The following is a 22,033-nucleotide window of genomic DNA, read 5'->3' on the forward strand; positions in this document are numbered from 1 at the left end:
ATTAAATGACATTTTAAATTAATTGAATAAAAATAATAAATTATAATGTATTTTTTTTACAATGTATTTAAAATATACAGTAAAATTGAATTTTATTACAATTTAAAATAACAGTTTTCTATTTGAATTTATTTAAAAATTTCAGTGTCTCATGATCCGTCAGAAATCATCCTAATATGCAGATTTGCTGCACAAGAAACATTTATTATCAATGTTGAAAACTGTTGTGCTGCTTAATATTTCTATAGAAATGGTGATATTGTTTCAGGATTCTTTGATGAACAGAAAGTTCAAAAGAACAGCATTTAATTGAATAACGTAAATGTAAGTACTGTTTAAACGAGTATAAATGTGTTTAAATGCATTAATGTTAGTGTATAAATGTGTTTACTGTAATTTTTTATCAATTTAATGCATATCAAAAAAAAAATCCAATGTTGGTGTAAATCAGAAATACATTTCTGATAAAACACCCTATTTTACTGAAGATCAAATGTTGAAACAAATCTTTTTTGTACCAGCAATGATGTCATAATGCATGCATGATGAATTGTGATTGGTCTTTATCACATCTCCCCTTGCAAGCAATGCAAATCTATTTTTCTTACATATCCACCTGACAGAGAAGTAGCTTGCCAGAACTGTACAATAGCGGACGTGAAGTACAATGCTCACGCGGTCTACTGTTCATTGATTTTTCTTCTCCTCTTTCGGTTTACAAAAGACCACCTGTCAAGCATACATCGCCGTGACCCGTGCGGTGAGCGACTTTTCCTTCTCTTGAGCAGGAACCTCGAACGTGTTTCTGCTCCGCCTGGGGACGCGTGGACCGCTGTGATGTTTCTACACGACACTCCACGGCTTCCCTCGGCTTTCCCATTGTTGCCACAATTCCAGCACTAATGTCCTGTCGACATGGAAATGACTTACACTTATCAGCCTGCTTCTCCTTCGTTTTATTCCTTCATTCCCCGACGCTCATTTGGCATTAGCATTTAAACTATTGCGCTGAGCCGCCTTGCAGTCAGAAGCTGAGAAGTCGCAGCTAGCGTGTTAGAAAACACTAGGCAGGCTTCAAAGCTTTTCCCTCGGCTGGTGTATTAGCAGAAAGGCTGTGATCTGATAAAGGCCTTTAATTCGCTGCTTTGAAAGGAGTTTACTGAAGTTTTGCTCATTTACATGCCGCCTAATATTCCTTGTGCACAAATAATGAGGGAGATTACCGAGGGCTGAACGTACACGTGAAGTACAAACCATTAAAAGCGTGAAAAGCTGCCTTTGTCAAATCTCATTTTCTGATTCTATATTATTTTGTTGCTGCTATGTAAAAGCTGTGTGCGAGGAATAAAAGTTGAGATATAAAACTAAACCAATTATTATTTTCTCCTGGAAGTCAAAGCTCCTTTGGTCATTCAAACTTGGGAAAATTCGATCCATCTGCAAGACCTTGTGCACACTTTAACCTTACCCATGCTAAAACTGCTCAATTTAGTCCAAGTGCAGAAGAAACAGTAAAACAGGGCCATAACGACTAAGCGCTGCACTATAATGTTCTTTCACCTTTGAGATTGCACTCTGTGTATTGGACAGCGCTGTTATTACATGGAATTTTACGAACTAACAACAAGTAAATGGATGGATGCAAGTCCAGGGTGTAACACTAATGCTGCATTAATGAGCACTTGTTCCTAAAGATGTAGAATTATGGGAATTGCGTTTAGCTCCTTAATGGCGTGTCAGAGAACTGTAATAATGAAAGCAGTGTGAGAGGAAGTTGGGGAGGGGTAATCATCAGTAAAAGGGTGTTTTAATACAGCTGTGAAGTCTTTTACCCTTCCTTTGAGTTCCTCCAGCGTAGGCACAGGCTTCCCATTCTGATGGCGGGCCGTAGGAGGAGACTGGCCGTCCCAGTCCTGGAGCTCCTCGATGCTTTTCAGGTAGAGCAGGGCTTTCAGACCAGTGCAGTAGTCCTCGATCACAGTGAAGTCCTGGTTTTGTACCGCACTGCACACCTGTGGGAATACACAAGTTGAGCCAGATTCTTTAATAACGGTTCAGGACGGAGCTGTGGTTTAGTAATTAGTGCACATATGAGCTGACTTGCAGCATTTCCCAATTCTTATTACATTCATGTCCTCTCGCTACTATTATGCTATAAATAAAATGGCAAAATGTCTTAAATAAAAATCACAATACACCTCCACATACACGCAACATCACGACAGAATGACACCATGTTAAAGCTGCTGTAAGCATATATTTTTTAATACCCATGGTTCGAATTACGTGGGAGCCAGTGGGAACTGAGCTCCCATAGAGAGAGGATGAGCTCCCATGAAAGCAGTAAAATCATACACCTGTGGGGGTCTCTAAAAATCACCAGCCCCATTATTTTAAATTACAAATAAAGCACTTTTTCCTTCAGACTACTGTAGCGTGACTTAAAAGATAGGACAAGATGCCAAACACATGGATCTCGCGGGATCTCGGATCGTCATCACACTACACCCTTATGCTTCGCTTTCTGCCAGGACTTTTACTGACTTTTCTCAACTCACAGAAGTGACGTCAACGTCCGATCTAGCAGTAGCATAACCCATCAGGCAAGTGTTATTTTAACATAGGCGTAATTTGCGGGTGGGACATGTCCCCACCACTTTTTGCTAAGGTCGATATTGTCCCCACCACTTTGGAAACATCTCGTGGCACTAATATACCAATACAAATAAATAAAACATCTTCAGTTAACTAGCAGAGCAGTCATTTAGTTCATTTGTTAAATAAGAGGCGATCTAGCGCTGAAATGTGTTGTTTTTGAAATCAAGTGATCAAAGTGCTCGTTGCCGCTGCGATCAGTGGTGCGGATACTGTGTTCTGTTGTGGCTCGCGCACAGTCTTCACTCGGACGCGCGCTTCAATCCGTTGTGGAGACACACTATTCGTTCCGGTGAAATTACAAAACAAAATGCACACAAACGTGTCTTTGCCTGATATACAACCACTGATAAACATAATCGGTTTTGATGAGAAAAAAAATTACCTATACAAGTGCGGATTAGAACCCAGAACCTCTAACATGCTTGGCAAAAGTTCTGCCACTGGACCACTTAAATATGAACATTCTCACCACTAACAACATATATTAGACCTCATTAAATGACAAATTAAACCAAATGTAGGCTACTATTTAAATTGAATTGTGTTAGCAAAGCTTTTTTATTAAACATTTTTATTTACATTAGTAAGCTACACCGCGCCTGCTCATAGGCTACTTTTTTTCCCTTTTTTTAAAGAGACCTCCACAAAGATGAAATCATAATTCGAACCCTGTTAATAATACCACATTTAAAATATTTCTACAACCAACAAATATGACTGAAATAGGTGCACTGAGAATTCACGTCTCTGTGATAGCCGTAGAATCTGTAAATAGCACAAAAATAATTATAAAAGTAAAAAATGAAATGAAATAATAAATTTTTTAACTATAAAATAAATTAACTAAAATACAACAATAATAAAATAAATAAATAAAAAATAAAAATAAGTTAAATAAACAAATAATAAAAAATTAAATAAGAAGTAAATATTAAATAAAATGTTTGGAAGACTCATTTTTACTGCTCTTTTTGATACCCTCAACATTTTGGAACAACTTAAGGTCTTTGGGTATGCAGCAGAATTTTTTTTTTTTTTTTTTTATATATTATTATATATATATATATATAAAATATTTATTTTTTTGTAAATATAAAAAAAAAAACAATGAAAAAAAAAATACAAATGTGTTTTAGAAAACATTCTGTCATTATTTCTGAAGATATGTTTAATTCCATCATAATTTTGGAACACAAAAGAAGAAATGTTGCTTGCACTGACCACTCTTTCGCATACAGTATAACGAAAATCAATTTACAGTACATGCAGCTTCTGGTTTGCAATATGACCAATTGTTACTTTTTATTTATGATACTTTTTTTCATAATTGTGCTTGTCAGTCTGGATTTACTTGAGTAAATTAGTAAAATAAGGCCGCATTTTAATTTCTAGGTGAGATATCCCTTTAAGTTGTAAAAATGTAAGGTTTGTAGCCTAGGGTTCAAACCTACAATCCTTCAGATACCAGGTCACACCATTAACCACTAGGCTGCATGCACACTAACAAAACCCATGCAAATAAATATACTGTATGCACACATACACATGCACATCCAGAGAGAGAGAGAGAGAAATGAAGGTCATTAAAACATGTGCCATCCTTCAAAAGACTAACGTCAGCATGCTGAATCAAAGCAGTATTACAACGCACATGGTCTGAAATGCAGAATACAATTGACCTTAAGAGAAATCTAATTCATTCTCTCATTACTGGCAGGGCAGAGACGAGTCCGATAACGCAGAGCTTATGCTCACTCATCAACCGCACGTCAGCGCGCGCCCGAGCCCTTTCCATTGCTCAGAGACTGTGATATGTGCGGAGCGCTTGAAGCCTGGCTTTGTGCAAGTGTCTATGGCACTTCAGATGGCAGTCACACCGCGTCTTAAGGAAGCAGATAAGACACGCTTATCTCCTGGCGCTATCACCGATCTGACATCAGCCAGAGTCGGGCCGAGAACTGCCTTCTTTCACAGGATTAGCATTCAGTCGCTTTGCAAACGCTCACAGCTGGTTCCTGACTCGACACGTAGACCTTTGGATCTCGACTCTCTCGGAGTTTGTATCTGATATCTCGCTTTTAGTTTTAGGATTGGGTTTGATAAAAGGTTCTTATTCGTAGCCAGTTCAATTTTTTAGATTGATTTTCATTCCTTTAACAGTTCTTGAACGTCTGCAGTCCTCCATCGATGCAGATGAAAAAGTGCACTAAAATACAATAGCCTGCTTAACTATATCATATCATATCATATCATATCATATCATATCATATCATATCATATCATATCATATCATAGCAAAACATAACAGAACATAACAGAACATGACAGAACAGAACAGAACAGAACAGAACAGAACATATATCATATCATAAACTTGCAAAACTTGCATTTTTGCTGTGATATCTTGAATTTTAGGGCCATCCTAACTGCATTCTATAGGCTCTTTTACACAGTGAGCTGTTGCCCTGATGTTCGTCACCAATCAACTTTATGAAATGTAAGAAGTACTAGGTCGGGTATGGGTGCAAAATTATTTTAACGCGTGTTAAATCGAAAGCCCTATCGAGTCAAACTGTCAAAAGTTTCATTACTATTTTTATTGTTTTTGAAAAAAGTCTCTTATGCTCATTAAACCTGCATTTATTTGATCAAAAAATACAGAAAAAAATGTAATATTGCAAAATATTATTTCAATTTAAAAATTTATTTTATTTTATTTTAATATAATTTAAAATATAATTTATTTCTGTGATGCAAAGCTGAATTTTCAGCATCATTACTTATCATCAGTCTTCAGTGTCACATGATCCTTCAGAAATCATTCTAATATGCTAATATTTCTAACATTCTAATATTTTTTTGAAACCTGTGATAATTTTTTCAGCATTTTTTGATGAATAAAAAGTTAAAAAAGAACAGCGTTTATTTAAAAAAGAAACCTTTTGTAACAACATACTCTAACGTGCAAAAGTTTGGGGTCCCATTTTTTTTCTTTCTTTTTTTTTTGAAAGAAATGAATACTTTTATTCAGCAAAGATATGTTAAATTGATCAAAAATGATAGTAAAGATTTATATTGTTCGAATTTTAATTTTTTAACTTTTTATTCATCAGTGAATCCTAAAAAAGGTATGACAGATTCCAAAAAAATATTAAGCAGCACAACTGTTTCCAACATTGATAATAAATCAGCATATTAGAATGATTTCTGAAGGATCATAAATTACATTTTAAAGTATATTAAAATAGAAAACCATTATTTTAAATTGTAATAATATTTCACAATATTACTGTGTTTCTGTATTTTTGATTAAATAATTCCTTCAAAAACTATAAAAAATAGTAATGTTTCCATACAACAACGTTTTGTTTAGTGAGAAAGGAGGGGGCTACAAATGGAATCATTAAGGAATCCAAATCGTTAAGTGGAATCGGAACCAAATCATTACATTCCTAACAATTCCCAGCCCTATTCCCTCCTCCTCACAGTCACAAGAAAGACTTTCTCAGGGGGAGGGTGGGGGGGTGCAGATCATTGGCCGTGCTTCGTCATTTGTATATTTAAAAATTAAATCCCACGCGGCATACCTCACGCTGAGAAAATGGAGGCATTTACCCTGGCTAACGCATCTCTGGGAGATATGTTTTCATTAGAATTCTAATTTGCATAAAACTTGTTTCTCTCCCCGCATATGCCACAGTTCGTATCTACACATCACAAACGAATGTTTGTTTTTTTGAACGAGGCCAATTCAGGTCGATGTCATTTCACCTTGATTTAACATCAACAAATACGCGAGTCCACCGATGCCTGCCGCAGTTTAACAATTGATTCGTAATTATTGCAGTTAACAGAGCAGACGACGTCAACTGGACACCGTTTTAACAGGTTTGTGAGGATCAGTGATCCTACGGAGGAAGGATGGGTGGTCTATTGCTCATCAAAGAAAAACTATGAATAGATACGCATGTGAGCTGGGATGCAAACCTGGGATTTGAGCTAACAAATGATTCATTATGATTAAAAGAAGAGCAAACAAAACTAAACGGCGTGATCCTATGTCTGATGAGGCCGTAAAAGCCAAGGCTTGTTGCTCTGTGAGTCGCTGCCCATTATTGCTTTTCATTTGATGCAGAACATCAAAGCTATCCTGACCCGGAGTATTTAGCGCTAATGTGGCCGAGTCCTGAAATAAATTTGAAGTGAGAATTTGTAAGTAGTTTCCAGGCAATTGAGACGGCAGGTCCTTTTTATCTGCGCTGAAAACTGTGGTGGTGCATTGATTTCGACTCCTTCTGAGATCTCAGACGCTTTTAGATTCAGCGCTCCTGCTCTTTCCATCTCCCTCTACCCTCATCTTGCTCTCTTTCTCGCTCTCTCTCTTTCTGTCTGCTCTTTTATTTCCTGCAATAAAATCCTGGCATTTAGCCGCGCATCTCCCCCCAAAGAGATTTAGTTTGGCATCCAAATGTTACAATGACTATGCATGAAGCTCTTGTCCTTTTTGATTCGCACCGATTGACCAACACACCGGGAAAATACGAGCAACTGATATTTTGTCTAGCGCTTCAGGTAAAAGACTGCATCTTTGTGGAAGTCACTGGAAGTAAATACGTTTCACAAGCCACTGAACCAGAGGACTATATTTAGTCAATACAGTCTAGTTTGGTATCTAACAAGTGGATGCAACCTTTAGCCTATTTTTCTACAGATATAAGCATTCTTTCTTTTCTTTTTTTATGTGTGGTCGCACAACTGAAATCGCATGCGAGTAACGTTGCAACATGGCCTTGTTGTATTTTTTGCATAAACATACATTCGGTCAAACATTCGGTTTTTAATTTTGATGTAAAGTTTGTTATTTTAAAACTAAAATAAATTCCGGGTTTCCTTACATAGTCAAATCATGTTTTATTGACATTTTGAAGCTACTTAAAAATCCTGTTTGTTCAGAACATTTCCAATATTTTTATTTTGGTTGTATATAATTACATTTGTATTTGCAACTAAAATGTACTTTTCTCCAATTTGCAGTACTGATCATTTTTTGTCTTCAAATACACACTGTAAAAACTTATATGATCAAGAAGTTATGCCAACATGTTTGTACATTGCTTTAACTCATCAAAATAAGTTATACAAAATTCAGCTCATTTTTTAAAACCAGTTTAATGTCATTTAAGTTGAAATTACTTAAACATATAAGTTGATTGCACTTTTTTTTTTACAGTGCCTTGCACATCACGTTCTGGCTGCAATTTTCTTTTATATTTCACATCTAGAATGTTGTATAGATTCAACTTAACTACAACCAAAGCAACATTATAAAAACGTTTTGTGGTTTCTGAGGCAGAATCTAACCTTGCTGCGTGTTAAACCTCACCATGTTGTAAACAAATCATTTGTTTCCTCTCTATGGAAACATTTAGCAATATGAAACGAAATTATAAAATCCTGTTTCCTTTAATTAAATGGCATTTTAGAACTAACTTAAATGTTCCAAAAACGTTTTTTTTTTTTTTTTTTTTTTTTTTGAGAAAACACATTAAATTGACGGTTTGAAGCTAAAGTCCCCCTGTGGTGAAAATCAAGTTTTTAATATTGTTTATACAGACCCTTTCCAAAAAATTTGAATATCATGGAAAAGTTTATTTATTTCCATAATTCCATTCAAAACGTTAAACTTCCATAGATTATAGATTCAGGGCCCACAACTTCAACGATTTCAAGTATTTAGTTGTTTATTTGTACATAATTTGGGCTTCCAGCTCATAAAACCCACGAAAACAGGATTTAAATTTTTTTGAATATTACATGAAATCACACAGTAATTACACAGTGATACCATGGTCATTGAACCAGGTTTTGGTTATTTTGGCAGTGTGGGCAGGTGCAAATCCTGCTGGAAAATGAAGGAAGCATGAAGTGCTCTGAAAATGTCCTGGTAGACGGCTGCGTTGACTCTGGATTTAATAAAGCACAGTGGACCAAAGTCCTCTTTTCTGATGAGAGCAAATTTTGCATCTCATTTGGAAAGCAAGGTCCCAGAGTCTGGAGGAAGAATGGAGAGGCACACAATCCAAGATGCTTGAAGTCCAGTGTGAAGTTTCCACAGTCTGTGTTGGTCATCGGCTGGTGTTGGTCCACTGTGCTGTCCACTCAACGCAGCCGTCTACCAGGACATTTTCAGAGCACTTCATGCTTCCTTCATTTTCCAGCAGGATTTGCACCTGCCCACACTGCCAAAAGAACCAAAACCTGGTTCAATGACCATGGTATCACTGTGTAATTACTGTGTGATTTCATGTAATATTAAAAAAAAATTAAATCCTGTTTTCGTGGGTTTTATGAGCTGGAAGCCCAAATTATGTACAAATAAACAACTAAATACTTGAAATCGTTTAAGTTGTGGGCCCTGAATCTATAATCTATGGAAGTTTAACGTTTTGAATGGAATTATGGAAATAAATAACCTTTTCCATGATATTCAATTTTTTGGAAAGGGTCTGTATGTATATGTGGTGTTTTTAATATTCTATTAGACAAACCATGTACAAATTCATAAGTCAACACCATTGCTGAGTGTTTTCTCTTTAAAACTGCAGTGACCCAAAAACGCGGTTAGAAATCGCTGGTGTTTCTGAGGTCACAAACTACCTTGTAACCAATCAGGTCAACGTGTGATCGTCAACCAGTGGATCTCTGAGCTGGTGTGAGTGAGTGGAGGCGGGGATAATTTGCATATTCATGGTTCCGCGTATACTAAATGAAGCAAGGGGTGCAGAGTTACATTCAAGCTATTTTAAGGTAAGAAGAAATTGTATATGTCATTTTGGTGATCAAAGATGAGTTTTAAGGGATACAATTATTGACTACAGGGGGACTTTAAAGAAAACCAAAAAGATATGCATTTTCACAATGTTTCCATAACATTTCATTTGATTATATGAAAATAAAATGAACTAAAATGATCTACAAGCTGATCTACAATTATCTAAATACGTAAACAGTACGTAAACATCTAGAACGTTGTACTAGAATGTAACCTAACTGCAAGCAAACAGCAACATTGTGAAAATGTGGTTTCTGAGGTCGACTCTAACCAGGCTGCTTGATGAAAGCTCGCTTCGTGTTGTTGTAGACAAATCTTTTGTTTTACACCCCTCTCTACGGAAACATTTAGCAGTTTGAAACGAAATTACAAAATCCTGATGCTTTCTTGGCCACAAGTCATTTTTACTACTTGATGACGGTCTCTTTATTGCTGCTCGCAACTGTTTACATGCACCGGGAAGGACCCAAATTACAGTGTGGATCATTAAGATTGAACCAGCTCTGCCATTAGTGAAATATTGCTCCATTGCCCCCAAAGACCTCCCTATGAAAACGCTGTCCTGATCTCCTACAGCTGCCACTAAATGCAGCTATTTTACTGTCTCATTATGACAGGCGAAAATCTATCATAACAGCCCAATCTTATTAAAGGAGCAGACATTACACTTTACAACAACACCGTGAGTGTGAACGTTTGACATCATTGCTTCAGTAAATGAAAGTATTTTGACTGTGTTAAGCTAGTAGCATTCCAAGATCTTGGGATTTTTCTTGAATAGTAACAGGCTCTAAACACAGGTAGGTTACTTTTACACTATCATCACACATGAAAGTCAATACGGCACCATGAGGAGCCCCGGATCCCCTACAGGGTGATTGCAAAGCGATGTATTTGGTAATGAATCAACTAAAGAGTATTGATTGACAAGAGGGCCACATTAGCTGCGGTAGAATAAAGTACATGCTCGCAGAAACCCAGTAACGTTTCAGCGATGTGGGTTATTAGCTCGCCTGGTTTGTCAAATAACGCTATGTAATTTGAATCAAGACAAAAAGGAACAAGCATTTTAAGGCTAAGAAATTCTGTCATTATTTACTTACCCTCGATATTGTTCCAAACCTGCATGACTTTCTGTCTTCTGAGAAACACAAAAGAAGATATTTTTGAAAAATATCTCATTGCTTTTTGGCACTAGTGTTAAATGGACCTCAATATTTTCCAATATACATTTTTTGTGTTTTGCAGAAGAAAGAATGGGTGAACTAAGTCAGTATCGTGGAAGACAAACATACATTCCATAAGCACAAATGCTGCATTCAAAATCGAATACTTTCTTACTTATAGTAGGCAAAAAACAGTACACCAAGTAGTATGTCCGAACGCATAGTGAGCGAAAAACAGTGGGCAAAAAGTACCCGGAAGACCTCCAACTTCCTGCGAGATTCTGAAGTGTGGAAACAATGGACACTTTACTTTCCCATGAGGCCACGGGAGAGGAGTTGTGAATGATGGTGAAGCGACGCGACTGACACCATGGGCCCTATCTTGCACCCAGCGCAATTGACTTTGTACACCGACGCATGTATCATTCCTATTTTGCACCCGCGCAAAGCGCGTTTTTTCCTCCACAGAAGCACGTCGCTAAACTAGGGAATGAACTTGCGCTCCCTGGGCGGTTCAGCGCAAAAAAGGAGGCGTGTTCCAGCGCAAACGTTCCTTCATGCTATTTTGCAGGTTTAGAAAACAGTTGCGCCACTAACCAGGAAAAAATGGTTTAAAGTCAGTGGCGCGTTGCGCATGTTATTCATGCTATTTTAAGGGCGCATGCTTGGCCATAATCAATGTAGCGTGTGCACAACGCGCATATACTTTGATTCTCTCATCTACACAGAAGCAGCAGTTTTCATTTTTGCAAATCATACATTATTACGATAGATAGATAGACAGATAGATAGATAGATAGATAGATAGATAGATAGATAGATAGATAGATAGATAGATAGATAGATAGATAGATAGATAATTTATTATAAAAGCATACATCTACATACATCAGCTAGCTTACACATTTACCCAAATTATCATACGCCTTTTTAACCGAAGTTAATTTGGGTGGGTTTCTCCATCCCCAACGTCCCTGACGAGAGCGTTGCTCTCCTCGGCTGTGAACCGCTCCTCGCGTGCGTCTGGCAAACCCGCCGTTATAATAGGAATCCGCTTTAGAACAAGCGCGCCTGCTCTTAAAGGGAATGTGAGATGACGCTCTGATTGGTTTATTTCACGTTACGCCCAAACCACACCTATGAATAATGAAGCTCTTCAGACCAACCCATTTTAGATTTGCGCCTGGCGCAAGAGTCATTTATCCCGCCGGGAAAATAGCAACAGCGCCAAGACCCGCCCACAAAGTTACTTGCGCTTTGCGCGTTGACACTTGCGTTTCAGATCGTTAAAATAGGGCCCTATATGTCACATGACAATGGCAACATGGCAAATGTAGTACGTCAGAATTTCGTTCAAACTACACACTTTCATACTAAATAGAACACACTTTTTTAGCTGTCACAAAGTAAGTTTCAAACCACATATAGTACTATAGAGTATGTGATTTTGAATGCAACTAAAGACTTTCACAGTTTTTTCAACTCAAACATACCAAAAACATTGCAGTTTGTTCAGGATTTCAGGATTCAAAGAGAAATGTAAAAGTGCTTATTTTATTTGACAATATTTTGGATTTAAACCCAATGCTAATAGGGAACCTGCAAACATAATCATAAAGAATAATCATGAACCCACCATCCAAGCAATTGCCGCCCCCGAATTGGCAAAAAAAGTAAGCTATTTAAAAGTAAGGTGGAAAAGAGTGGAAAAACTAGGAAGCCAAACAGAAAACCAACCAGGTAGGCATTTTTACAATGTTTCTAACACATCTTATTTTGGTTTTATAAAAATAAGATGTATTTGCACCTAAAATTGAATCTTTTTTTTGTAATTCAAATTAGTCTTGCAATTTTCAAATGAATCATTCTTTTGAACCAGTTCTCTGTTCTGCAAAACATTTGTACATCACTCAATTGTAAAATTGGGTTGATTCAACAAGCATTTTTAAGGGGATAAACCATCCTAACGAACTGATTTTCTAAAACAAATATTTTCAGAGCTAATCTAGACATCCTAATGCTAATCTGAGCTCTGTATCAGAGCGACACAGACCGCCGGTGTATGCGACATCCACAGTCTGCGCAGAATGTGGAAGAACCACAGCCATGAACTTTGAGTTATGATTTTAATAAAGGATCTGCTGTTCTCCAGGATGCCGTGGATCATTTGAATGGAATGATTTGTCTTTTTTTGCACACATTTTCTTGACTTTTAGGGACATTTACACCAGAAAGACTGCAGGTATCACCGAAGCTCTACACGATTATCTTTACGGTTTCGCAGTTCTCTTAGTTAATGGGATAAATCAGGCTCCGCTTCCAACGTACCCTATATCTCGTCTTCAATAACCAAGGGAAGTCAAAACTCCACAGGTTCAACACCATTCGATCCGGAGAAATCAATACAGGATATGAATGGACTTCATTATATTATTTGTTCTTGGGAGAATACTTTTGATGCGCCGTCGAATCGATGTGTCTGCTTAGAAACAATAGCGCGAGCGCCTACAGCGTTTGTGTTTACACTGAGACGTTTTGTGTCTTTTGAAGAGCCTGATTCTCCCATTCAGTCCTTCCAAGTCCCTTCAGTTCTGACTACAAGTCTCGCTGATTGCAACAGTTCGAATTACAGCGCATTCTTTCAACCGCTACCGTTCCCAAACCAAAAAGGTGGTTCGTTCTCCATTGACCCAGACCTGACCTGAATTCGGCAGGCGTGCGGGGAACGAAACCAAGCCAGGCCCGGTTGAGCGGGTTTTATCCTTGAGGATAAAACACTGCAAAGGAAGCAGCAATCAGAATCAGTTTTCGGCGGTGCTGATGAAGCACACAGATGTGTGTTGCATGCAGTTTCTCAGCAGTCAGACTCTTTGATGTGTTTGAAAGGACGCGCGTCACAGCGGGTGTTCTCGACAAACTCATCTTCCAGATCCAAACCCCACGATTCACAACACTAATCCTCCACTAAACCCAAAATATTAACACAAAAAAGCATTTTCTTTCATCACTTGCAAGAACATTTCCAAAGCAAGAAAAGCATCACAAATAGTGATTATATTGAGTAAGATGAAATACAAATTACGGATTTTTAAAGCGGAGGATCTGTAATCGAAAGCATTATGATTCTATTAAGAGCCCAAGATATTCTGTAATTAAATTTTCATATTAACTCAAAGGACAAATGTCTGAATGCAAAAAGGCTCTTCAGATCCCAAGTGTTCCCACTGAACAGGTAGGAGAGGGAAAGACATTACCGAAACATTAAATCAACCTTTAAAAATAGTAAATGCATTTATTCAAAGATAGAGATTCAATTTGCATACAGATTCTCTATTTGATTACTCCCCAGACACAAGCAAGCCATGATGTGGAGAGTTTAGAAACACTTTTCAATCTGCAATCTAAATATTATGCTTAACTATACTGTATCTCATTTACAACAAAGTTTTCTAATTAAAACTTTGTATACAGCTGAGACAAATGCAGGGCTGACGATACCAATTAAAAGTAATTGCGTATCAATGCACACACACAATGCACACCATGACAAATTGTGTCATAAACTAGAAACATATTTGGACTTGAGTTGCATAGATTATTAATTGTGGTGACGTCACACAACAAACCAGGTTCTGATGATGAGTTTGAGCAGCACTGTGGTACTAATGAGCTATTAAGTGTTTTATAAAGTAATTATAATGTTTGTTAATGTTAATGAAATTACAATGTTTGTTAATGTTAATGAAAGCTATGATAAAGCAAAACACTACTGAAGTGAATGAGAAAAATCTTGCATATAAAATAAAAAATCAGACGTGCAATATGTATCTTTATTAAAAAAAATGTAATCAAACTTAAAGGGGTCCTATTATGCTTTTTCACTTTTTCAACTGCAGTTAGTGTGTAATGTTGCTGTTTGAGCATAAAAAAGATCTGCAAGGTTACAAAGCTCAATGTCTACTCCAAAGGAAGATATTTTATTTAAAGTTCTGCTCTAGTCAATCATTTTATCCCTCAAAACTCATCTTTGATCACCAAAATTACATATTTAAAATGTTTTTCTCCTTGCCTTAAAATAGCTTGAACGTAACTCTACACCCTTGCTTCATTTAGTATACGCGGTTCTATGAATCTGCAAATTAGCCCCTCCTCCACTCGCTCGCACCAGCTCAGAGATCCACTCGTTGACCTGATTGGTTACAAGGTAGTTTGTGATGTCAGAAACATCAGCGCTTTTAGTTCACAGCAGTTTTAAGGAGAAAATAACTCAGCAATGGTGTTGACTTATGAATTTGCACATGGTTTGTCTCAAAGCATATGAAAAACACCACATACTGTAGACATATAAACAACATTAAAAGCTTGATTTTCACCATAGGGGAATCCACTTTCCATGAACTACAATGAACGGCTCGTTTGGACTACAACACGATTTTTCCAGGATTTATTAAGTTGTGGATGACAACTTTTAAGTATGTCTTATTATTTGTAGTTGCGTTTTCTATTAACAGTTCTAATTATAAGTTTTATGTTGTTGCTACGCTCGCCTGCTAGCCAACATTCGTGTTGATATAGTGTTGTTTACTACAGTTTTTGTAAACTCTCACTTTTGTAAGGTTGTTCACCGCTCCTTAGGAAAATTAACCATGGTTTTGTGATCGATTACTTTTTGTATAACCATAGTTTTCCGACAAATATCACGATTAAATGGTGGATAAAATCCGTTCTGGATGCTCCTATTGTTTGTTAACATTGTCAGGGTCTGAATTGGGTTCGAAATTGCCGCCATCCTTTATATTTACACTAGAGCAGAACTCGCGGTTATGGAGGGGTGGGACATTTCCCGAAACGCACGCTAAGCGCTATCAAGCACAACACACTGGGCCAGCTAACCAATGACAGCACATTTCGTATTTCGGAAGGAGGGGCTTCCGGGACAGAACTAAAGAGAAAGGAGCTGTAATAATGTAAAATATGTGACAAATAATGTCTTTTGATCAATCAAGCATGAAAGCATATTCTAATACACCCCAATAACAAAACCCTGTGTCGATTACCTGTATCATTACTGCAACTTATCAGTATTTTTTTTGTCCTGTTTGATCTTTTATGGTGGTCTTATTAATATAAAATCATCATTAGATAATATTTGACTTCATATTTGTAAAAGTACATGGATGCTTTCCCGAAAAAAGAAAACTGTTCTTATTATACCAAGTGATTGGTTTTTCAGCCCACTACAGAGCATTTTTGTTTGATTTGAATAAAGTGCTAATATATAACAGCCTGATCTAATACTGCACACTGTCTTGGACAGAGACTCTGGCTTCATCTGAAATCGCCATACTTCCTTACTATGTAGTAGACGAAAACGGTATGTGACGAGTAGTATGTCAGAATTCATAGTACTCGTAAAAGACTAGGCAAAGAGTACCAAGATGACTAATTAATTTAGACGAATTTCTGAAGTGTGCATATGATGGACAGTTTACTATCCCATGAGGCCACGAGAGAGGATTTATGAATGGGAAAAAGTGCAACTAACACTGGTAGGTCACATGACGACATGGCAAATGTAGTCCATTCATACTACACACATTTGTACTATATAGAACATACTTTTTAGCGGTGGAAAAGTAATTACTTATTACTTAGAGTATGTGATTTCGGATGCAGCCTCTATCACTTACCTGTAACACTGTGGCTCCTGCATGGAGGAACTGCAATCCGGACTCTGCAGAGTCGATGCCCCCGGTGGCCAGAATGGGAAAACCAGGCAGAGCTTTCGCTATAGCGGACACTGCTCGCAATGCGATGGGCCGAATGGCATTTCCTGCACAGATGCAATTTAATAAAAATAAATAAATATATATATTTCAGTCAGGACCACTTTGAGAATTAAATTTATTGACAATCTTTGGATTTGGCGAGAGGCTTAGGCTCTAAGGTGCTCGAGCTGCCATACTAGACAGCTTGAGATACATCCTTGAGACACAATTCCCCCAAGCCTTTTAATACCCAAATGTTTCTTAGCATATGTTTACAGAAGGAGATACAATGATTATGTACATAGAGTTTCTATACAGAATCCACTGCTCTATTATGAAGGTGAAAAAAAAAAAAAAAAAAAAAATGTCCAGCGTGAAGATCTCGGATCTCAGGTGGAAGGACTACAGCAGATATAAATTATCTTCGTTAAATGGCATCTCATCCTCTAAAATTTCAGGCTGAGATTCTCAAGGGAGCGCGGTGCCTCCTTACATTACACCCTTTATTTATTTACCTGAGCCGCAATGTCTTGAATAAAATTAAAACCTCTGATCTGATCCCGCTGACAGACGGGGCCGTTTATCACATTAGATTTAACTTCATTTCACTGACAGCATTTTTTCCCCTCATTGATCAGTGGGAGACATTGTCTCTCCTCATTTGGCGCTGGTGTCACTAAAGACAAAGAGCGCGGGCCAGCGCTCTCTACCACACGCTAAATGACCCTTATTAATGATACGTAGGACTCGCGTTAAAGGAACACCGTCTCAGTCGATCTTCTCTGAAGCAGCATGTAAAGTTAATGGTGGCATTTCCACGTATATTACAGCAAATAGATTCAAACACAGGACGCACATTCATCCTACATAACATAAATAAGGGATATTATGTGTTTCCATAAAAAAAAAAATATATCTTTTTAACATCTCCCCTAGACAGCAGCAATGAGATTAAATGGAAAGAATACAAAGACTTTTACTGATGTCTCTTGATTCTCAGATTTTTATCCCAAGAAAAAGACATAAGCAATCTCATATGTACTTTCTCTAGAGCTAATAAATCTAAACACTGTCTCAAAAAAGTGGTCAGATTTGCTGAGCCTGAGACACCAAAATTTGCAATTTAAAGTCAGATTTTAGTACGATCTCAAACATTTCTCATCAAATTCTTCCAAAATATTTACTGCAATTTGCTCCTAGTAAGGATTAAGGATTTGAACAAACACTTCTCTTCAAAAGCTAAGTGAGTGCAGAAAACGTTATCGTCATAGTTGTGGTGTGGACTATTCTTTTATATTTGTAACGATTTTCAGAATTATATTTTTTACAGATATCATCCTTGGCCTTAAATGTGTTACTGAATTTTCAGAGAAACATCTGAGACAGTCGATTCATCTTTTTGCAACAACATTCTGTGCGCAAGCCAATGAAAATAATATACTGACACACATTTCAGTCTACTTAGTCAGGGGACACTTAGCAGGTCTGCCAGCTGACACTCAAATCTAATCCAGCGGATTTAAATGGAAGGAGGACCCATATTCAGTGGCCACGCAGGAAGCGCTTCTCAGGAGGAGATACTGACACCTCTAATTGCATTAGAAATGGATGAGCTACTCTCAGCGACTGCAGCCTCTCCACAGGTAGAACCCTGTCACCCCAGAGCTGTTTACAAACACATGGGGGGAAAAAATTGCTTTTACGAGACTCATAAATGGACCAAAAAGAAATAAAAAAGGAGCAGGGGAGGGGGTTGAAAGATTGACAGATGGTGTCAAACTCCTTCACGACCCTCGTTTTCTTATTGGGAAACAACAAGCCTCATTGTTTCCATATGATGTGGAAGCATGTTGTGTGGCGTGTTGTCATGGTTAGTCTTGCAGAAACCGTCGTCGGGTCACGAGAGGGTCTGTGTTTGAGGGATTGGGGGGGGTAGGCGAGAAAGCTTCTCATCTCTGGTGAGTCCGAGGCGCTTGCTAAAACGCTGCACGTCACACCTGCTATTCCGATGAATAATTCTGAGCACAGACGGATGTACGGAGGAATCAGGCAGGACACTGAGGCCTGGAATTTGGCATCATCAAACAAGAAGAAGAAAGGCAATAGGAGAAAAAAAAAATCACGTACAAGGAGAGGCAATTAGGGAAATACACACAGACCTGACCTATGGTATGATAATGAACATCCTGTCTAACTCCCTCAAGCGTACACACACACACACACATACAAAGAGAATGCTGGGAATGGTAATTGAAGCTGAGGAAATATAAAAGAGCTGTTCATTTGTTTCAAAAGAACATAAGCTATTGACACAGAAAGGTTGCACAAATCTGTATTTTGGGGATGAAACTGAAATGTGGAATCAGATGCGAGAGGAATTAGAAGTCACGGAGAAAGAGATGAAAAGCAGGAGCTTGAAGGCATGGTGGAGACGTCAAACATGCACACCCATCATTACCATACTGTGTTAATGACTAATGGGTAATGCTCACAGAGAACGGCCGAGCTCCACTGGGTTTGCCATAAATATTCGTCTTCCATATATATATTTATATTCAGATTTCCATAATTAATGGAATTTGCGAAGGCAAGTGATGCTTCAATATTACTGTCGGTCATTCTTTGAGTTGGGGATTTGAACAGACCTCTAACTCTAAGTATTAAACACACACCGTTTGCACTACTACTTTAATTCTTTAAGGAGGACCTATTATGCCCCTTTTTACAAGATGTAATATAAGTCTCAGGTGTCCCCAGAATGTGTCTGTGAAGTTTCAGCTCAAAAGATATTTATTATTACCATGTAAATGTAGAGAACATAGAGTTTCACTGCAGGTGGGACCTGAGCCCCATCTAGAGAAACAGTAGAATACCATATAATCTTACTTAAGTGTGGACTTGTTTGACTTAGGCCAGTAAGAAACCATCCAGAACACTAGAAATCATTTTCACTAGCATCATTGGGGGTTGCCAGAAGGCCTTTATTAACCCCCTGGAGCAGTATGGATTACTTTTATGATGGATGATGTGCTCTTTTTGGGCTTCAAAATCTAAGGTACCATTCACTCCCATTATAAAGCTTGGAAGAGCCAGGGTATATACCTAGGATGGCTTTAGGGTGAGCAAATTATGGGATAATTTTCTGCCACTGGAAACCATATAGCAACATGCCAAAACCACTTAGCAACAAGATACTAGGTAAAAAAATAAAAAAATAAAAAATCAGCATTTTTGTCTTGTTTTCTGGTCAAATTTAACTTTAATTTAGAAAAATGTATGTCACAAATAAAACCTCACAAACTGTGACTGGTTTTAAGAGGAAAAAATACATTCTTTGAATATAATTTGAATGAAAATGAATAAAATAAATAAATACAATTAAACTGATCTTGTTTTAAGGATGTTCAAATATTTTTAATAGAAAACTAGACAAAATACAGATCAAGAACACTTTGCAGTGCGAACGGAGCCGGACTGGACAACTACAATAGTTGTCTGTCACAACATTCTGAAGAACTACATCTTCTTCATAAAATGTACAAATCTAGTTCAAAATTATAATTCTGGTTTATTTGGCCACACAAACCCCACACCTAATCACCCTGACGGACCCATCCGCTGTCTTTCCTGACAGTCACATTAGTATAATAAGCAATTTCTGTGAATGCCTGATTGTATGTTACAATAATAGCATCAGGAGATGGCGAATGTGTGTCCTCGTTTAAATGTGATGTAATAAAAGACTTAAGATAACTCTGACATTTGAGAAAATGTCATCAGTTCACCTTTTCTCTTTGATGAAATGATGGCATTACATTTATACAATTATCCGATTAAACAAAGTAACGTGCCAGAATCTGCTGAAAACGGCGAGGGGCACGAAGCCATCGCCGCCAGCCTCAAAAACATCGGCTGACACACTGAAAACTGATAGCAAACTGTAAAAAAAATACTCGAATTATTTGTAAACATTACATCCCAAGTCAAGATCATCAAGGAATTTACCTCGATGCAGGTTACAATGATGCAAAATAGATAAAAAATTAAAATAAAAATGTGTTTATGAACCTGCAAAGGCAGAGCACTCCTTAAAGCATACTTACATGGTGTGTGACACTATGGAAACTGTGTCTGGTATCATTGCGTACTATCTAGTGGTCAGGAAGGGACTGATGCATAATTCAGAGATCTGGTCAGAATGCTGTGGTCAGTTAAGGCCACTGCACATTGTGAAGTGTGTGACGACCTCAGCACAAATGCCTCCTTTCACATCACCACTGCTGGGTTTAGACACTGACAAAGCACATCGCCTCCTACAGCTGAGAAACTCACTCAAATAATGATTAATGAATGGGAAAAGGATAAAAAAAAAAACACATGGTACACTCTACTCTACAACCACAACAATCAAGCATGCCTTTGCTTCAAGGTACAATGGCTCTTGTATATAATGGACAGTGTTGGACGCATGAAAAGCTACGTGCATTATGTAATCAGATTACTATTTTGATGTAATGAGTAACTTAACACATACATTTACACATAAATATTTCACATTATTTTTCAGTTTAATTAATTAGCTTAACAATTTTTTAAACAACGGAGTTAAAATTCTCTCTCTTCTCTATAACATTGTCACTTAGACGTGCACTAATGCCTACATGGGAACAGACTAACCCCCGTGTCAGGAATGGTAAGAATATAATAATATTCTCAATGTGTTTTTAAAAGAAAATGAAGATGTATGTTAATAGATGTTAAGTTCTTGGTAAAAAAAGAAAAGAAACACCCGCAAGGCCTGGAAGATAGCAAACCTAACGCAACACATTACTTTCCATAATAAAGTAACTAAGTAACGTAACTAGTTACTTTTATAGGGAGTTATACAATATTGCAACACATTACTTTTAAAAGTGACTTTCCCCCAACATTGATAATGGCGGAGGTGGTTTCAAAGCATACAAATTTTCACATTCATACAAAAACAGACAAAATAATTTGGCATATTGCATCTAAAATGTAAGATATCCAATATTCAATTCTTGTATTACTGTTGAATAAAAGCCATATCACACTTGCAGTGTGAACCCCTCAGCCAAATGCCTTTTCCCTTCAAATAATCTTTTTCAGCATTATTTGTTTTTATTTTAAGCTTCACAAATAAATGCATGCATTTGGCAGACGATTTATACATTGTATGTTATTGTTCAACTAACTGGGATGCGTAAGCATGAAATTAAATGTATCAAAAAGAATACATAACATCATAGCCTGTTTAACATATTTATTCATGGCTTGAATGCCCTGCATTACAAACCCTGTACAGGTTGCGTAGAATAAGAACACAACCCTTATTATCTAACTGATCTTAACAACATCATGTTGCAGATATCTGAAAAGTTACGGTACAAGTTAATACACCGTTGTTACATCTAATCAAAGCAGGTTTTTGTAATTAAAAAAACCAGCTCACAAAGTAAGGTATGGGGGCGGATGATGTGCTGTAATTAACGCTTAAACTACTCATTATTACTTTTAGATGTGCAAAGCCATGTACTGTAACCTGTTCTAAATTTCCCACCTATTTAATACTAATCCAATTATGATGC

The 22,033-nt window shown here is 37.3% G+C and overlaps 1 protein-coding gene across 3 annotated transcripts in view; it reads right to left on the reverse strand.

Moving 5' to 3' along the window:
- dpyda (dihydropyrimidine dehydrogenase a) overlaps nt 1-22,033 on the reverse strand; it is a 189,139-nt gene that overhangs the window by 13,565 nt on the left and 153,541 nt on the right. For all 3 annotated transcript variants that reach the window (XR_014626124.1, XM_084398600.1, XM_084398601.1), the window contains 2 exons: nt 16,347-16,489; nt 1,833-2,012 (listed from right to left, as the gene is read on the reverse strand). Coding sequence is in view for 2 of the 3 variants with exons in the window: in XM_084398600.1 (XP_084254726.1) it covers nt 1,833-2,012; nt 16,347-16,489 (323 nt within the window). In the remaining variant the exon portion in view is untranslated. The remainder of the gene's footprint in view (nt 1-1,832; nt 2,013-16,346; nt 16,490-22,033) is intronic.

This window comes from Rutilus rutilus (genome assembly GCF_951802725.1).
Source record: "Rutilus rutilus genome assembly, chromosome: 24".
NCBI lineage: Eukaryota > Metazoa > Chordata > Actinopteri > Cypriniformes > Leuciscidae > Rutilus > Rutilus rutilus.